Here is a 15,520-nt window from a genome sequence, read left to right on the forward strand (position 1 = left end):
ATTGCCTATTTTCCTCTCTCTTAAGACTTAAATCGCTAGTGTGGCGCGCGCACGAGAATAAAAATAAAATGGAAGCCTTGTTAGCTTCGTACGGGGACTCGTCTTCAGACTCGGACACAGAACGCGGCAACCCAAGCAACAGCGGCATCAACTCTTCTAGCTCGCAACCGGAGACGACCAATTTACCTTTGCCCCCGCCTCCTCTCTCTCTCGTTAACCCTCCCAATTCCCTCGGTAAATACAACATCTCCTTAATTAACGGTAGTCTTTCGATTCTTATTTATGCTCACCAGCTGTTTGCTGTTTTGCCAACGAAAGGTTCGATAGATCATCATCTTCCCACCGGTCAGCCTAGTAGAGTCAGGAACTTTCCCCACGTTGAAGGCAATTATGCTTTACACGTATATATCCCAGGTGAATCTACTTCTCTTTTGTGATCATCTCATCTAAAAATGCTTTATTTATTTATTTATTTATTTATTTATTTTTGGACTAATAACGGCATTGTATCTGTAGTTCTTATACCATTGGCGCCAAAGAAAGAGCTGGCTCAGTTCTTGAAGAGGGTCTCGTCTATTTTGCCCGGTATTTACGTTGTTGATGTCGATGTTCCATTTACCAGTCTCCGCAAAGACGATTCGGAGTTGGAGCAAGTTGCATTTGGAAGGGAATTTCACATTAGTTTGGGCAGAACCGTCCCTATTCGCGTGCACCAAATTGACTCCATTGTGGCAATGCTTCGCCAGAGGCTTCAGTCTCAGCGGCGGTGTGATTATCGTCTATTCTCTAGTCATTTTGATACATTATTTATTATGATGAGGTTTCTAATACTTTTTTTTTTTGTGCTGAGTAGATATTGGATTGATTTTAGTAAGTGGGAGGTTTTTGTTAATGATGATCGCACGCGCACGTTTCTTTCCTTAGAAGTTATTACTGGAGGACTACTTGAGGTATGCTTTATTCATCTCTTATGTATATTACCCTTTTTATTATCTTTGTATACCATGGATGTTTGTAAACCATGGATGCTAGCAATTACTAGTATTGGTAGGATCATTGGTTCATCTTTCATGTTATCAAATGATTTTAAATGTTGGCTTTGTTTGACATCTTTTCAGATAACTAAGCAGATTCAAGTGGTTAATGAGGTTTACCGGCTTCATAATCTCCCTGAATTTTATAAGGTTCCGTTGTTAGCACCGTCAGTCTTTTGCAAACTATTTTTGTTACTTTCTTGAACATCTACTATATGTTCTGCCTCATTTATGCTGTAACAAATATTGATACAGGATCCACACCCTCATATATCATTGGCTTGGCTATTGGGAGATGTGAGCAGTTCTCTGAAGAGAGTTGTTGTCGAAGAAATGAAGAGATTAAGCGTTGAAAGTTCATTACTCAAGCACTTTTTTTCTTGCAAATTTGGAGGCATCCATTGCAAGATTGGTAAAAAAACATATAAAATATGTAAGCTTTCAGGCGAATGACAAAATTAAATACTTGTGTTAAATTAAAAGAACTATGTTGCATTCATTGTACAGTAATTGTAAGGTAGAATCTGCTGGTCTTAACTCTTAACTACTAGAATCAGTCAACTGCTTAAGATTTTCACCCGGCCATAGATTTTGATATTTATGATGCAGTTTGGAAGTTGTGAGGGAAAGAACAGTGATTGATCATCATCATATTTAAACAGAACACTGATAAGTTGTTGTAAGAAAGTTGAGAGCATATTATTCTGTCCCAAAATATTCAGAGCAAGTGTGTCCTGTGTATTTTTTTTTTTTATAAAAAGTGTGTTCTGTATAATGACCCTATATATTGTTGGGTTTTTAGGCCCAACATGCCTTTGTTTCAAAATATATATATTGGAATCCTCCCATATTTTTATCATTTTGTGTGATGTGAAGGAGAATCGTGTCACTGTCTGTAAAACAGGCACGGCCAAGTAGTTATCCAACAGGTGCTTATCGCTGTCAAAATTTATTATGTCCACAGGTAGCAACTCAGCTACAGCATAATGTGGACCCGCTCTATTCTTTAACTGCATGATATTGATAGCTGATATATTTGATGCCACTATGAATATGATGCAACAAGAGCCATCGCTGTCTCACGACATTTAGAAAAAATCACATATAAAACACCCCCCCCCCCCCTCTCTCCAAAAAAAAAAAAAAAACCGGTGGTGCTCTAAATTATATTTGAAGGCATACGCTTTCATTAATAAATAAGCATTATTAGGCGTCATGCATTGTATTTTGCATGAAAGTGGTAAAAGAGTAAGAAATTAAATTCAGTAATGCGGCATGACATATAGAAAAGGTGCTTTTAAGTACAATTTTTAATTTAATGAACATATTTATTTAGTTCAACTAAATACAATAAAGTTTTAAAACTTTGGTTAACAATATTAATAATAAAAAAAAAACCCCAAATCGCGCCATCAAGCATTATCCCTTTTTTTAAATCACCTTATCGGCTGATCTTGCAATTGCTTAAAAACAAAAAGATAAATGATATCCACACAACACCACAACTAACTCTTTCTCGACTTTATTTTAACTAAGTATAATCTGCATATATATTATAATATTACATCTATTGGGACTTTAAATAAATATGCATTGTAATATAATTTAAAAATCTGTTGAAATTAGTTTGAAAATTTACTCTATTCGATTCGTGAAGTCTTAAATTGAGCGTGTTTTTATTATTATTATTTTTACTACATATTAATATATTATAATCAAAACTCTACCGATTCAAATATGGTCCAGTTACTACGTCCACTAAATTTAATTTAGAAAGAAGTCGAGTCCTAATCATTTGGACAATCCATGCACTCTAACCTGAGTGCCCGGGTGTTGTCAAATGGGCCAAGAGCCCATTGGCGAACTATGCGTGGGTTACAACTCACCACTTGGCTGAATGGCCAGTAACTCAGTTACAACTTCGGTACTAGTGTTTTCATTTAATTCGTCTTGCTAATTTAGCGGAGTAATTCTTTCAACAACAAAAAATTAGTGGAGTAATTAATTAATAACAACGTTAATCCAATTGTACGATAATGGATATCAAAAATTAACCAACACACACGTGGTTGGACAGAAATAAATCACGATCTTTGACGTCGTTTTCACTGCATTTTTCAACTAGCACACGCGAAAAGCGTTTTCGTATTCAATTATTTTAATCACACGGGGGGGCCCCCATTAAACGACGCCGTTGACAGTACCCCACAATCCAACCGTCAACCATCTAACTCCCCTTAACGCCCATGACCGTGAGCGTTTACCGTTACTTTTGGTGCAAAATTACTGAAAGGCCCCAAACCCGACAATTGATGCACATGTTATTTTTCATTTGTAGATAAGGAATTTTCCTTCACACGATTGCAATCATGAAAAAAAAAGGTTGTTAAAAGATGTGTACTGCATGGATTTGTTGCAAAATTGGAATGAAAAGTTAGTATCACAGTGACTTGACATCTGAAAGATATTTTAGAAGTAACAAATTAACAATGACTGATAAAATTTTGAGCATTGACGCACTCGCCGAATGAGCTCCTATTTAGGCCCTGACCAAAAAAAAAAAAAAATTAATTGAAAAAAAGAGAGATTTTTTTTGACAATTCAAGACTTCGCGTTTGTCATACGGGGATAAATATCATTTTCCTCAAAAATTAACGCTCATTGACTTATTAGCTATTGCCTTTTACTTTTTTTTTCATCACATATTAAAAAATTGTCATTATATTTATAGCATTTAATTGGTGTTGTCTCTCTAATAAATAAGATCTAACGTGATTATTGAATTAAAATTAATATGGATAAACCTAGATAAAGTAATAACCTTAATCTTCGAAAGAATATTAAAAGCTATTGAGGTTTTTCACCATAAATGTTTTAAGTAACAAATTTGAAGAGACGTTCCTATGATGCTATTAAATAAGGGAAAAAGATTGATACACACCAAACATTTATGAAAAAAAAACACACAATTTTTTAAGATTTTGAAAAAGATATTTAAACTCCAATTTATTAGTGAATTCCATTAATTTTAACAGAACATTTATTTTCAACTTATAATTACCATTATCTTCCTCTAAAATATAAGTCAACATTTTTATCTGCCCAATTTACCCATAAATTATTAATAAAATTACAAACATAACCTTATTCTTAAAGTTTGAAACTTTACCGAGAAATTCAATTTAATATCCAATTTTTCCAAATTGCTTATCTTGAAATTCAATGTCTTCTTCCTCATTATCATTGGGTCTCTTCTAATTTCTGTATACAAAATTAAAATTTAAATCTAACATGAAATAAATTAAAAAGAAGAATTGAGCAATAGTAGCTGTCTTCTTCTCTCGTCTTCGATTCCCAAAATCAACAAGGAAACATTTCCAAGTATTAAAGACACTTAAACTTCAGCTTCAGTCTCAATCTCTTGTATTTTTCCCAATTGCTCATCTTCAAATTCAATGTCTTCTTCTTGTTCTTCTTCTTCTTCATCAACGGGTGTTTATGTTGCTGTTTATCAATAATGTTGGAATTTTGTTGTTCGCGTCACTCTTCATCTTCATCATCGTCTTCTTCTTCTTCTTCTTCTTCTTCTTCTTTATCATCATTTTTCGGTAGAAATTCAATGACTCTAACATCCACTCTGTCGTCATCCCAATTTGATCCACTTTCATCATCAACAAGTGCTATGCCTTCATTATCATCATTTGATGAATATGGTTCATTGTCATCATCAACATTTTGGTAGATTCCAGAACGAGCAGCGGCTAGGCATGAGTAGCAGGGTCTGCTTGTGGTGGAAGGTTAGGGAATTTTATTAAGGATTTGTGATTTTTTGATGGGGGAGGAGCTTCTCTAATTAATAATCGATTGAATTTTGTAATTTTTGGAGGAGGGTTTTTTTTTAGTAAATTCATTAGTTATTAGTAAAGGATGTACCGTATTAACCTTTTAATTATTTAAACAAACCGAATCCGTTAACAAATTAAGGTTTAAATATCTTTTTTTCTTTTAACATTATGGAGTTCCATATTCCTTTTTCTAAAGGTTTAGGGTGTATTAGTCATTTTTCATTAAATAAAGGTTACATAGAACTTGACCTAACCTCTTGACATTTATAAAAATAATAATAATAATAAAATTAAACTTAAAACCTTATTGATGTTTCAGCTTCTCAAATCCACAACCAAGAAATTTAAAATTGAGTATTGCCATTTTCTTATGATTCACACTGAGCTGTTTATGGATTATAACCTCTCTCACCAACCACCAAGAAAATTAAAAGAGAGCAGTGTTAGCTCATAGTTTTGACCATTCAATTGAATAGAAATGATCGATTACTAAACCATAATAGGTTTTTCTACATGACATTCTACTTATATTTTCTTCTAAATTTGGCTCATAAATAAATCAACACAGTCTCCTATGATTTATGATACTTTTATCGACACATTATGTTATCAAAATAAATAATTAAATAAATTGAGAACTAACTTTTTCCACACAAATTGTCTCGTTGATTGTAATTATACTATTTTAAATATGGGATATATTTAATCCACTTATATTAATCAAAATAATAGCCATAATTCTTAAATGATATATTATTACATTCCACACGTGAATGAAGTTGGACTTGGACGAAAATGAAAAAAAGCTGGCATATGACGTATAACTCAATTCATTTTCCAAAATGCACTGCAAAATGTGTGCTTATTCCAAATTCATTCTAAATAAATAAGGAAATAAATAAATGGTTGCTTTTCTAATTTCTACTATGTACGGTTCAGGCAGCAGATTCACCTCACTTCCGTAATGACATTTGTATCCCCTAAATTTCGCTTGAAACACAAAGATGTGAAAATGTTTAGTCAGACTTGAATTTCCTCTCTCAGCAAAGTTCATAAATCAAATAATCCTTACGTTAATACATTTTTTTTTTAATTAAAATTTTGAAGGGGCAAAGAGAAAGTTCTCGAACATGACGTTTTAGGTCTATTGGAAATTGGAATCAATGTAATATTTGTACATTTTTTCAAATTCCAGTAAGTGCACCCACCGACATACCCTATTACCAAGATTTTAAGTGAAAATTAAATTAAAATAATCTCATCCAAGATTTTTATTCTCATAATCTAATTTTTCATAACGTTTTAAAGAGATTTTGATTTATATAATTTAACTTATTATGTAAAGAAAAATTTAACTTACTCTTAATTTTCTTTAATTAATCACAAAAATGCATTGTTTTAGTAGTTGACTGATTGGTGGACATTAAAATTATTTTTTAATTAATTATTATTTTTTATTGCCTTCTCACCAGCCACCTTTTTTTTTTTCTTTAATTTGTGATTAAGGAAGCAAAGAAAATATAAATTATAGAAGAAGATAACAAGCGGCTGCTTGAGGGAGAAGTTTACCAAAGAAAGAAAGCGAAGAAAGAGAGTTAATTTCAATTAGTTTTAGAAATTTAGACAAATAATAAATTGATGTATTTTTTTGTTTAATAAGAAAAAAATGAAGAGTAAATTAAACGTTATCCATATAATAATTTAAACAACACCCGTTAAAGTCTATTAAAAAATATAAGAAAAAAATAGATTAAAAAAGGGTCTGATTTAAAATATTTAAAATTTATTATCTAAAATATTTGTACTATATAATCAGGCTCGAATACTATTATTAAAAAGTATAAACTCTATCCCCTTTGTTATTTCCTAAAAGATAAGGGATCTAAAAGTTCTTAGCCTCTAAAAATAAAAAAATAAAAAAATCACTAAATCACGCCACGTTTCAACTAGAAACAGAGATTACATATATACCATACACGCGCGTTTACAGACGCGTACACGCTGTTTGCGTTTAGTTGGCAAATCCCGAAACTCTATAAATACAGCCAACCCGCACAAGCAAGCTGATCACAATCGCCATTCACCAACCTGAACCGGTCCCTCTCTCTCTCTCTCTCTCTCTCTCTCTCTCTCTCTCTCTCTCGAAATTTCGTACTATTCGATAAGATTACCGTTGTACCCTCAGATTTGGTTCAAATTTTCATCCGGAGGCTGAGTGGTGTTCGATTGGGCGTTTGATTTGGTGAAATTAGAGAAAATCGGAAAAAAGGATTCTGCATGAGCTGGTTGGGAAAGCTGGGTTTTTATTTCCTGTATTCGAATTCCAACCATTTCATAACGTGCCTTTTGATTTTTATCCTTCATTATTCCCCTCAATTGCCTCCCTCTTTATTTAAATTTGAAAAGAAAGCTACCGAGCCATTATTATTATTATTATCGTTATTGTCAATATCATCAAATTTAATTAATAATTTTAATTCAAATTCAAATAATAACTTTAGTAGTAATCGTCTCGTGTTATATTCATCAAGCCATGGATTCTGCAAGCAGGAGTAATCGCCAGCTGCGTAGAGGTTCGCTTTTCGCTTCTTCTTCTTCTGTATTTGTTTTTTAATATTTGTCCTGTGGTTTTTGTTACTGTTACTGTTTCTGGATCGCGAGCTTTTGTTAGTTGAACGCGCGTGGCAGCTTTTGATAGGCTTGAATTATTAAGTGATTGAATGCTAATTGTTTGTTTGTGACTTGTGCTATTGTGCAGCTCTGTGCTACTCAAATAATGCGGGGAAAGGGCAGGCGAGGTCGCCATCGGTCATTGTGATCGGCGCTGGGATGGCTGGAGTTGCGGCAGCGCGTGCTCTCCACGATGCCTCATTTAAGGTCTAAAAAATTATTATTTAAACTTTTTTTCTTTTTAAAATCAATTTTTATTAGTTATTTATATATTATATGGAACATAACGTATTTACTAGGAAAACCCAAGGGGAGTGAGTTTGAATAGTTGAACCTTGGTTTACATACAAGAGGGAGAGAGGTTCGGGTCCTTGGCAGTTGGCGCCTCACTTGGGTTTTAGACTTTTTTAGGTGCAAACACAAGTGAGGTTACGGAATTTCGGTAGTGCAAGGACAAGGTCATTGTGTTTGTTGAATTGGTAAAATTTACATGCTAAAGGGAGCTGAATTTTTGGTATTGAATATTTGACCAGATTACTATTAAGCCATCTTAAATTTTAGGTAGGGAAATGTACTGTTTGAACTACTGCATAAATCATCAGAAGAAAATGGTTTTCTTTAATAAACAGAAAATAAAGAACTGGGATTGAAAAAGCCTGACTTGGTGGTGCTAGGAATTTTGTAGTTAGCCTGGTTTTTGAGGCAATTCTTTTGTTCTTTCCACCTCAACTATTGCGCATGCACTTTAATGAATGAAAAATCTTTACTTGCTTAGTTTACTTAAATTTACTTTTATCTTAATCTCTTGATTTGAAGGATGCTTACCATCATCCATAGATATGCCCTTTCATGCCATTCTGTTCGTGGCTTTTGTGCAATGGGTGTCATGTGCTATCGTCAAAGAGTCCCAAAGTCATCGTGATATGGACTACTAAGCTTTTGCTTTCTTTGGTTTTGTTTCTAAAATTGATTCAATTTTGCATGTTCAGGTGGTCCTTCTGGAATCTCGGGATAGAGTTGGTGGTCGAGTTCATACTGATTATTCATTTGGTTTTCCAGTTGACCTGGGTGCATCATGGTAATTGCACGACTTCCTTTTTCTCCAGAAATGCTAATCCCTCTTGTTTGAAAATGTTGCAAGCTTTAATCTTAAATATTGATATTTCAGGTTGCATGGAGTCTGCCAAGAGAATCCTTTGGCACCAGTGATCAGCAGACTAGGGTTACCTTTGTATCGAACCAGTGGTGACAATTCAGTCTTGTATGACCATGATTTAGAAAGGTGAAGATTTGTCAAATTTTCTTTCATGTACCTGGTATATTTTGATCTGGTTTCCTGTTATTCTGCATCATTAATAGCTGCGTCCAACGCAAATTTGTGTTCAGGTATCAAGGCCTGATTAGACATCGTAATTATTATCTTATCTGGTAATGCATATTGGATGATTAATGATCATTCAAGAGAAATTGGATTCATTTGTAAAATTGTTCTGTTCTTACTCAAATCCACAGCAGAGTCTTGAAGACAGTGGTGGTCAGTTTGATTCAGGCCAATTTGTGGTAAATTCTGACCCCAACTGAATTAATTGGTTATCATGGGTAGAAAATTCACCTGGAACTATTATTGCAAAAAACATATGTTTGTTTCAGATCCCAAAGGCAGGGTTGATGGTATGTGTCCTAGTTGCCAACCAACATTCACAGGTTTAAATCCTCTTGAAGTCACCTACCTACTCTTGATATTCTATTACCTGGGTTTCCTGACTATCAAAATTGTGTGGTACGGAAACGGTCCCAGTTCTGAAGCGGTGCGCATATTGAGATACTTTTAATATAAAAAAAAAAAAGAGAAAATAAAAAGAACATTGGTAGCACTTGAACAGATGATAAACTTTCACCATTGATAAAGAGGATGTGCTATACATAACTCTATAATATTTTTTATGGTGATAAGAACTTTTGGATTGTCAAATTGTGAGACGTCTGTATCCAAACATGAATCATCTAGATATATATGTAAATTAATTTTATAAATCTGAAATGATCATGGCCAGATAAAAACAATCTGGCTTCATTGTTACTAGGTTTGGGATATTAAGTTGCTAGACAACCGAATACGAACATGATTTGTATTGGTTGTGAGCACAACATCCTTGAGCACCCATTCCACATGTTAGGCGTAGCTGGTGTATTTGGCAGTTGTATTGATCGTCTTTGTATTATTAATTTCATTATCCTGGAATGAAAATAGTCAATTAATAACATCTGGGTAAAGGTTGATTGTTTAAATTATTTATATGCAGGATGATTACTGAAATTTAAGGATTCTCAGATTTAGAAGTGAATAGATGCATTTAAATTTGAGATGTTATTATGGTTTTAAAAGGGTTTGTTGGTCAAACTCCCGAGAGTTCTTGATAATTTCGGAAACTATAGTTCTTCCTTTTATATCCATAACTTCTGAGACGATGATTCCAACTAGAAAATATTTATTTTTCATAGAATAACAGGAATTTTCAAAATCACTCTGTCTTGTGGCCATTCAATATCATTGTTGAACCCAACTTATGAAGTCCTTCACTTATTACATTGTGAAGCCTTCTTCTGTGATTGTGTCAAGGTTTCATTTGTATCTTTATTAGACTTATTACCTTCTACAAAATTCCAAGTACAAATTTCCCTTTGTGTTTGCTGAATCTTTTTTTTTTCAAATTAATTTGGAAGCAATTAATGTATGGCGTTGCTGAGGATGTATATTCTTTTTGCAGTTATGCGCTCTTTGATATGGATGGGAATCAAGTTCCTCAGGAGTTAGTCACAAAGGTTGGAGAAGCTTTTGAAAGCATTTTGAAAGAGGCATGTGATTTTCGTTCTCCATTTTTTCTCTTAATGAGTTGTGTTGTCACAAGTTGACAAATTTAATGATGATGTAACACCTTTATAGATTTGTATTTTGAGTTTTTTTTTTTTTTTTTACTAAGACTTGTTTGGGATTGAGGTTGGGCACTTGTAGCTTAAAAGCTACAGCATTAAAGTGTTTAGTAAACACTAGCTGCTATAACCCGGAAGCTAAGTTAATTTTATTATACACTTGTATGATTAAAAATCTATTATATCTTTAATAATTTTATCAATATTATTATTTAAAAATTGTATTTACTATTATTAGCTTTTGTTTGAGAGTTACAACTTTTTTTTTCTCCACGGCAGCTGTAATTTAAAAGCTATAGCATCTCAATACTAAATAAAACCTAAGGCTTGAGTGGAGTGTTGCTTTTTAGCGACACTGAGGATTTTGTGCGTTTCTTTCAGCAAATTAGCGTTTGGTAAACCATTTGTGTTCTGTTTCACATTGCGTATTAGCTGAGCCACTTTTTTTCTCAAATGCAGACGGACAAAGTAAGAGAAGAACATGATGAAGACATGTCCATACAACGCGCCATTTCTATTGTTTTTGATAGGAGGCCAGAATTAAGGTTCTTTGAGCATGTTTCAAGCTCTCTTCCTGGCATTTCTTTACAGCGAAAGCTGCTTGATTTATTGAAATTGGTTTTAACATGCAGGTTGGAGGGGCTTGCCCATAAGGTACTTCAATGGTACTTGTGCAGAATGGAAGGCTGGTTTGCTGCAGATGCTGAGACAATATCACTTAAATCATGGGATAAGGCAAGCTTAATTTCATAATTGAGATTTTGTAGACTTGCATATTTGTGTGTTAATAGGGTTCTGGCATATAATGGAAAGGAGTAGATAAAAATTGTACTGCTAATCAGATCTGTTGTCTCATAATTCTAATAGTATAGTGAATTAAATTTAGTTTCATTTTAAAAGCTATCAAAAAGATGTTTATTCAGTGGTTTGATTGACGTAATATTATGATATTATTAGGTAGTTGTGCTCATTTTTCTTCTCGCATGTTAGAATATTATTAACTTCTGGAATGTCACTAGGATATAGTGTCACCTGAGTTTGCAGCAGTGCACTTTAAAAATACAATTAGATTTTGTTGATTCGTCAAATAGATAACTGGGGGTAAAAAAGAAAATGAAGCCATTTTATACATACTTGGAGATCATGGTTTTAGTGTCACCTGAATTTGCAGCAGTGCACTTTAAAAATACAATTAGATTTTGTTGATTCGTCAAATAGATAACTGGGGGTAAAAAAGAAAATGAAGCCATTTTATCGTCAAATAGATAAATGAAGCCATTTTACACTATACTTGGATATAGTGTCACCTGAGTTTGCAGCAGTGCACTTTAAAAATACAATTGGATTTTGTTGATTCATCAAATAGATAACTGGGGGTAAAAAAGAAAATGAAGCCATTTTGTACATACTTGGAGATCATGGTTCTATCTGGTGATAATTGTGAGTACATTATAACTACTTGTTGCTAGAATTGCTTCCTGGATGATTCAATTTAATTAGCAATATTTTCTGCTGTGTGTTTTAGGATTTTTTTTTTCCACCCATTTTTTAAGATGTTAGTATTTGCCTACCGTATATACAGGAAGAGCTGCTTCCTGGGGGTCATGGGCTTATGGTTCGGGGTTACCTACCGGTTATAAACACCCTTGCCAAAGGTCTTGACATTCGCTTAGGCCACAGGTATACATTATTTTCTCTGCATTTTTTGTGCCCTTCATTATATTGTGACTTTTTTCTAGCTCATGTCCTAATCCGATTTATTTCCAGGGTTACTAAAATAACAAGGCATTATATTGGAGTGAAGGTAACAGTAGAAGGTGGAAAGACATTTGTTGCAGATGCTGTTGTTGTTGCTGTTCCTCTTGGTGTGTTGAAGGCGAGAACCATCAAGTTTGAACCTAGGCTCCCTGACTGGAAGGAAGCAGCCATTGATGACCTTGGTGTGGGCATTGAGAATAAAATAATAATGCATTTCGACAAAGTGTTTTGGCCAAATGTGGAGTTCTTGGGGGTGGTTTCAGATACATCATATGGGTGCAGCTACTTTCTAAATCTTCACAAGGCAACAGGTCACTGTGTCCTTGTTTACATGCCTGCCGGGCAGTTGGCTAGAGACATTGAGAAAATGTCCGATGAAGCTGCTGCTAATTTTGCTTTTACGCAACTCAAGAAGATCCTTCCTGATGCATCTTCCCCGGTAATTCTTGTTTTAATACACATAAATACCAGCTTGAGTTGTGTGCAGTTCAGTTTGAAAATATTTGCTAATACATAATTGTCAAAGAATTAACATTATGTTTAACTTATGCAGATCCAATATCTTGTTTCTCATTGGGGCACAGACGCCAACTCGCTTGGGTCCTACAGCTACGATACAGTAGGCAAATCCCATGATCTGTATGAAAGGCTAAGGATACCAGTGGACAACCTATTCTTTGCCGGCGAGGCAACAAGCATGAGCTACCCAGGGTCTGTTCATGGTGCATTCTCGACTGGACTGATGGCTGCCGAGGACTGCCGTATGCGTGTTCTGGAGCGTTATGGGGAATTGGACTTATTCCAGCCAGTAATGGGTGAGGAAACCCCGATTTCTGTCCCATTTTTGATCTCCCGTCTGTAACTTAAAAAGAGGGCTGTCAGTTATACTAGAAAGTAATGGTAGTATATTGGTGTAGATTTATGTAAACACTGGGACTGATCTAGCCAACACATTGTTGCCCATTTGACTACTGGCTGTGAGGGGAATGTTGTGAAAAACAACCATTTTCCCATTGACCAATCAGTTGAATAATTGGCAAATGTGTATAAATTGCCATGTGTGGCATATACCTATAGCATTTTGAACTTGGAACAAAATTTATGTAATAACAAAAATTTCGAAATGAGAGTGAAACATTGTGTGGGGAAAGTGTATTGTCACTTTTATGTCCATTATATAATTGGACAACCAGACATTAGACAATTTGCAGCATTAAGTAGTAAATAAAAGTTTTGATATTTGGTGCTTGTCGTTGGTGGTTTGTTTTTGTTTCTTGTTCTCTTCCTTGTAACCTACTTATATGTGAGTGTGACTAATGGATGGCTAAGAGAGTAGAGAGCTATGTTTTTAACTTACATTACTCGACAATGTTTTGTATGATGGCCATATTTTTATAAGGTTATTGTTCATTATATTTATAATTATATAATTATTGAGATCAGTTTACATTAAATTTTATATAATATTATTTAAATTTTAATTCTTTTTAATATTTAAGAGACGTCAACTCTACTTATGAGAAAAAAACTGTCTTCACTCAAGTTTTGAGGAAAGGAATTTAAATTAAACCTATACAATGTCAAATTGCTAATAGATATTGATGTTAATAGTATGTTACAAATCATTAATGATATTTTTGTGATGATATCATGTTTGTTTCTTCATAAATGTATTTGTTGTGCCTACCCTTCAAATTCAATCACATGGTTTCTTAACTCTGAAAGTCTACAGAATTAACTGTCGGTGAAAAAAAAAATTGCAAAACTGAGGGCTTAAAAAGCACAAATGGCATTATTGACTAAATGGGTATACAAAAATAAATAAATAAGAAAATTGATGGTGAATATTGACTAAAATTTGATATTTTTGTTTCATGCCAGCGCGGCCACCCAATTCTTCACATGCCTGAATTCATTAGTGCTTTCTGTTGAGTTGGTGACATAGCAATTCCTAAGTTCTAAAAATAAACCATCGCAAAATGGTAAGTATTTTGGACTCATATAAACTCTCAGTTTATATGCCTTTAAGATTAGGGTTACACATTAAAACAGATGTTGGGAATGGGACTAGAGATGGCAAAACCCCGGGCCGGGTCCGGGTGTTGCCATGACCGGACCCTGCCCGGATGCAATCGGTCCGGGTTTGGGTCCGGGTCGGGTTTTAATTCGGGTACCCGAATTTTATATTTTTTAATATTTTATGTGTAGATATTTTTTATTTTTTGGTAATTTTATAAGTTTTAAATTTATTTCAATAAAATTTGACATGAAAATATAAATTTTAAGTGTTTAAAACTTTATATATGTATAATAAATAAGTCAAATAAATATAAAATATTTAAAATAATATATATTTTATAATTTTTTTTAATAAAATCTGAGTTCCGGATTTATCAAGTGATGCCCAAGACCGATCCGACTTCATACCCAAACTGGATATTACTCGACCCGCTACGCTCGGGTACGGTCCGAGTCCGGACTGGACGGGTATTTTTACCACCTCTAAATGGGACCTACGTAAAATCGCGTTTGATTAGTTGCAGCAGGAGCTTAGGAATCAGAATTCCATTCACTATCCTCATCGTCTGTTTTATTTTTCCAAAATACCCTCTTTACAATTAAAAAAGAAAAATTGAAAAAAGGAAAAACCCACGAAATCTTTAACCTAGCCGACTAACCCATCGCGTCTCTATCACCTGGACCCAAAGAAACGATCGGCGGCAGCACCTTCGCTAGTTGCAACCCATCTCCGTCGCTGTCGGATTTGTCGCTGCTGTCATGGTCAGCATCTCCGTCGTCGTTGAAGAACCAATCGATGATGATGATTATTGATAGTAAGATAGTTGATGGTGATGATTTTTTATGACAATAATGATGATGATGATTATTATTGATGATGTAATCGTGATGATGATGAAGATGAGGATACTGAGTGATGACGATTATGAAGATGAAACTGAATTTTGATGTTGATGAAGATGAAGAACCGAAATTGACTGGAGGAAAAGGAAGAAATTGTGATGATAATGATGTTGATGAAGAAGATGAAATCGACGTGGCTGATGAAGAAGTAACGAAGAATTTGCAGAAAAGAGAAAGAAAAAAGAGAAGAAGAAGAAGAGGAGAAAAGGAAAAAGAAACAGAATTTAGATAAAACAATAATAAAAAATAAAAGAGGAAAAAAATTATAACTATTATTATCATTAACAATAATTTTCTTAATAATCATATAATAAATAATAAAAATAGTGATAATAATAAGTTAAAGATATTTTTGTAATT

The 15,520-nt window shown here is 33.9% G+C and overlaps 2 protein-coding genes across 3 annotated transcripts; both read left to right on the top strand.

The window, feature by feature from the left end:
* The first annotated feature begins 49 nt into the window (after positions 1 to 49).
* On the top strand, positions 50 to 1,578 carry LOC18043436 (U6 snRNA phosphodiesterase). The gene is made up of 6 exons (XM_024186026.1): positions 50 to 234; positions 319 to 414; positions 517 to 766; positions 854 to 950; positions 1,119 to 1,184; positions 1,290 to 1,578. The coding sequence occupies exons 1-6, from the start codon at positions 69 to 71 to the stop codon at positions 1,485 to 1,487; spliced, it is 873 nt and encodes a 290-aa protein (XP_024041794.1). The 5' UTR covers positions 50 to 68; the 3' UTR covers positions 1,488 to 1,578.
* A 5,365-nt stretch (positions 1,579 to 6,943) lies between these two features.
* LOC18043437 (probable polyamine oxidase 2) lies at positions 6,944 to 13,388 on the top strand. Of its 2 annotated transcripts, XM_006437001.2 has the most exons (10): positions 6,945 to 7,452; positions 7,638 to 7,756; positions 8,539 to 8,627; positions 8,718 to 8,831; positions 10,318 to 10,405; positions 10,940 to 11,025; positions 11,113 to 11,215; positions 12,063 to 12,160; positions 12,248 to 12,677; positions 12,792 to 13,388. In XM_006437001.2, the coding sequence occupies exons 1-10, from the start codon at positions 7,413 to 7,415 to the stop codon at positions 13,098 to 13,100; spliced, it is 1,476 nt and encodes a 491-aa protein (XP_006437064.1). In that variant the 5' UTR covers positions 6,945 to 7,412; the 3' UTR covers positions 13,101 to 13,388. The 2 variants fall into 2 exon arrangements, with proteins under 2 accessions (XP_006437065.1, XP_006437064.1); XM_006437002.2 differs by having other exon boundaries at positions 6,944 to 7,452; positions 10,940 to 11,215.
* Positions 13,389 to 15,520: the final 2,132 nt, after the last annotated feature.

The sequence above is a fragment of the Citrus clementina genome, unplaced genomic scaffold (assembly GCF_000493195.1).
Source record: "Citrus clementina cultivar Clemenules unplaced genomic scaffold, Citrus_clementina_v1.0 scaffold_4, whole genome shotgun sequence".
Taxonomy (NCBI): domain Eukaryota; kingdom Viridiplantae; phylum Streptophyta; class Magnoliopsida; order Sapindales; family Rutaceae; genus Citrus; species Citrus x clementina.